Source organism: Phyllopteryx taeniolatus, chromosome 7, assembly GCF_024500385.1.
Source record: "Phyllopteryx taeniolatus isolate TA_2022b chromosome 7, UOR_Ptae_1.2, whole genome shotgun sequence".
Lineage (NCBI taxonomy): Eukaryota > Metazoa > Chordata > Actinopteri > Syngnathiformes > Syngnathidae > Phyllopteryx > Phyllopteryx taeniolatus.
In genome coordinates, this window is record NC_084508.1 from 27,553,277 (window position 1) to 27,556,690 (window position 3,414).

The window sequence follows — 3,414 nt, forward strand, 5'->3', positions numbered from 1 at the left end:
CCGCGATTGTCTGGCGACCGGTTCAGGGTGTACCTCGCCTCTCCGAAGGTAGTTGGGATGGGCTCCGGCGCGCCCGCAACCCTAGTGAGCATAACTGGTACAGAAAATGGATGGATTTAAGTCAAACTCACTGTTTATTCTATGTTGTTTTACATCCTGATATTACTTTTCTGTTTCAACTCTAGGATCCTCCCACATTTTGACCCCCACCAGCCTACTGGATGATATCAAGGCCCTAAGCAAACGTCCTATGGAGACTTTCACAGTTGAGGAGAGGAGATATGAGTAAAATGTCATCTAACTGACAGACTCCCCCAATTTACTATCCTTCCATAATGTTATCATTAGTCCACTCAACAAAACCCCTACCATGGGGACATGAAGGGAATGTATTATTTTGTCTTTTTCTGTATTACAATAGGTATGTGCGCACATTAAACTAACTCAGTCATTTGTGTAGATAGCTTGACACCATGGGTTTGCCTTGAGAAACTCAAATGTATAGTTAAATATTAGGAATTAGGTATTAGGAAGGTTGTTACATGACGTGAATTCGCCTCACCCTTTCCTGGAAAAATACTGGTAACTTTTATAAGACAGAATTGGACATTAGCGCTAAGGTAATGTACATATTGTATGTAAGCACTGAACCTTGCTCTGCCCTTGTAAACTTGATCATCCTTATGTATAAACACTTAACATTATTTGTGTTTCTAAGTACAGTATTTTTCTTTTTTGTCTATAATTGAACTGTCTAATAAATGAAGTGGGTCAAATTGTGCCTGTTTTTGTTTGCATAAGATACAATCAGAATAATAGCTCTGACTGTCAATCACTGAGCATTATTAACTTTGTAAAATCATTTTTATACAGCTCTAGCATTTGCTCTTATTGGATAATGTCCCTAATGAAGCAAATAGTCAGCAGGAGCAGCAACACAAACAAATTTCCTCACCACTCCTCGACTATGACAAGGCAAACCATATCTGACTTTATACATACTGTAGCTAAAATCTTCCCTGATTTTTCTGCTAGAATGTTACATATATTTTTTTTTTGTTCTGACTTTTCAAGACTGGACAGTATATGAACAGCATTTGTTTGTTAAAGGTGCCATATTTTACCAAACTGACTTATTCTAGTATTTGGGATGTAATATTGGCTCTATGGTGCCTTAGTAAAGGTGAAATATTAAAATCGTACATGCATTCCTGAGTTCCAGACTTATTTCTGCCGACAGGCCTGTAATCAGGTCATTTGAATTTCTTGAGCTTAGCCAAGTCACAAGAGAAGAAGATATCCGCCTACCTCTCCGCTCCCGAGCCAGCGTTGTCAGCATAACACGTGTGCTCTCTGAAGTGGGTCTTCTACATGGAGGCAACCAATCAGCAGAAAGGGGGCGGTCTTAGCCAAATATGGACAAAGCGGATACAAAACCTGGTCAAACTGAAGTACAGTGCTGTGAAAAAGTATTGGCCCCCTTCTCAAATTCTTATAGTTCTGCATAGTTTCTTCTTCTTTCTTTCTAAACTTTAATGTTTAAGATCTTTAATCAAATGTAAATATCAGAGAAGTATAACCCAAGTGAATTTAAAATGCTGTTTTTAAATGATGATTTCATTTATTAAGGGGGAAAAAAGCTTCAAAGTTGAAAAAGTAAATAATGAATTAATGATGCATAATCACAATTTTTGGTTAATTTTCACTGATCACACCCAAGCCTGATTACCTCCAGACCTCTTCACTCAAGATATCACAAACACAATCTGTTGTGGCAAAATTAAGTCGGACAAAAGATCCAAAAAAGCTGCAACAAAATCACACGATCCAAAGAAATTCCAGAACAGTCAAGAAATAAAATAGTTGAAATCCCTTAGTCTGGAAAGGGTTACAAAAGCTATTTCTCAAGCTTTAGGGTTCCAGCGAACCATAGGGAGAGCCATTAGTCAAAAATGGTGGTGGTTGTACGATGGTCTTAGATTACTTCACTCCTTCAGGACCTGGTCAACGTGCTCTGATTGATGGAATCATGAATTCTGCTCTTTAACAGAAAATCCTGAAGGAGAATGTTCGGCCATCAGTGAGCTGAAGCGCACTTGGGTTCTGCAGCAGGATAACGATCTAGAATACACCAGCAAATCAGTTTCTGAATAGCTTTAAAAAAAAAAGAAGAAGAAGAAGGTTTTGGAGCGCCCTAGTCAAAGTCAAGACTTGAATCCGATTGAAATGTAGTGGCATGACCTTAAAAAGGCCGTTCATACTCGAAAACCCATTTTTGCTGAATTCTAACAACAGTGGGCAGAGTGGGCCAACATTTTTCCACAGAGATGTGAAAGACTCATTGCCAGTTCTAGAAAACACTTAATTTCAGTTTTGGGGGGGCATTACATTTGCATACAGGGCCAGGTAATTTTGAATAGTTGCTGTTTTTTTTCCTTAAAAAATTAAACAATTAATTAAGCATTTTAAGTTAAGTTGGGTTACATTTTTCTGATACTGTGTTTGATGAAACATTCCAAAAAAAAAAAAAAAAGATGGTATCCATCCATGTATAAGTATGCTTTTTGTTCTCACAAGTAAGACAATTCAGCGCACTAGGAGAACAACTGTCTTACAATAACCCCCCCCCCCACACACACACACACTAGTGCCACTTTTGGTCTACTAGTAAGCAATTAAACCCAATGTACTGGTGAGGCAATGCTTTGCACTGGTTGACACCAGCGTGCTTCAAGTATCCTAGTACTTGATGCATTCTTCAATACTACTCCTAAACATGTAGTGCTTTACTAGATGACTAGTAGCACGCAGATGTCAACTAGTGCACAGTTTTGCTTCACTCGTAACATGTAGTTGTCCACCCAGTAGTACTAGTAAATGGACCTTAAATTGAATATCAGCGATGTAAAAATAAGGACGGCACGGAGAACAACTGGTTAGCACATCTGCCTCACAGTTCTGAGGATCCGGGTTCAAACCCGGCTTCACCTGTGTGGAGTTTGCGTGTTCTCCCCGTGCCTGCATGGGTTTTCTCTGGGTACTCCAGTTTCCAACCACGCCCCCAGAAAACATGCATGGTAGGTTAACTGAAGACTAAATTGCTCGTAGGTGTGAATGTGATTGCAAATGTTTTTTTGTTTCTAAGTGCCCTGCGATTGGCTGGCGACCATTTCAGGGTGTACTCCGCTTCTCGCCCAGAGTCGGCTGGGATAGGCTCCAGCACGCCAGCGACCCTAGTGAGGAGAAGCGGCTCAGAAAATGGAACTGGATGGATGGATTTTAAATAAATGCTCAAACGGCTCTCCATAGGTAAGCATTAATGGAGCGCTCAAAACTGCGCATGCGCATTACGTCAACACCCGAACAGGATTCATTGTCAAGACAACCAGGAAAGTTGAAAATGCCAACCTGACA

At 40.1% G+C, this 3,414-nt stretch overlaps 1 protein-coding gene across 2 annotated transcripts in view; it reads left to right on the forward strand.

The window, feature by feature from the left end:
• stxbp3 (syntaxin binding protein 3) overlaps positions 1-776 on the forward strand; it is a 22,308-nt gene extending 21,532 nt beyond the window's left edge. For both annotated transcript variants that reach the window (XM_061779958.1, XM_061779959.1), the window contains one exon: positions 186-776. In XM_061779958.1, coding sequence (XP_061635942.1) covers positions 186-289 — 104 coding nt within the window. In that variant the 3' untranslated portion in view covers positions 290-776. The remainder of the gene's footprint in view (positions 1-185) is intronic.
• Positions 777-3,414: the final 2,638 nt, after the last annotated feature.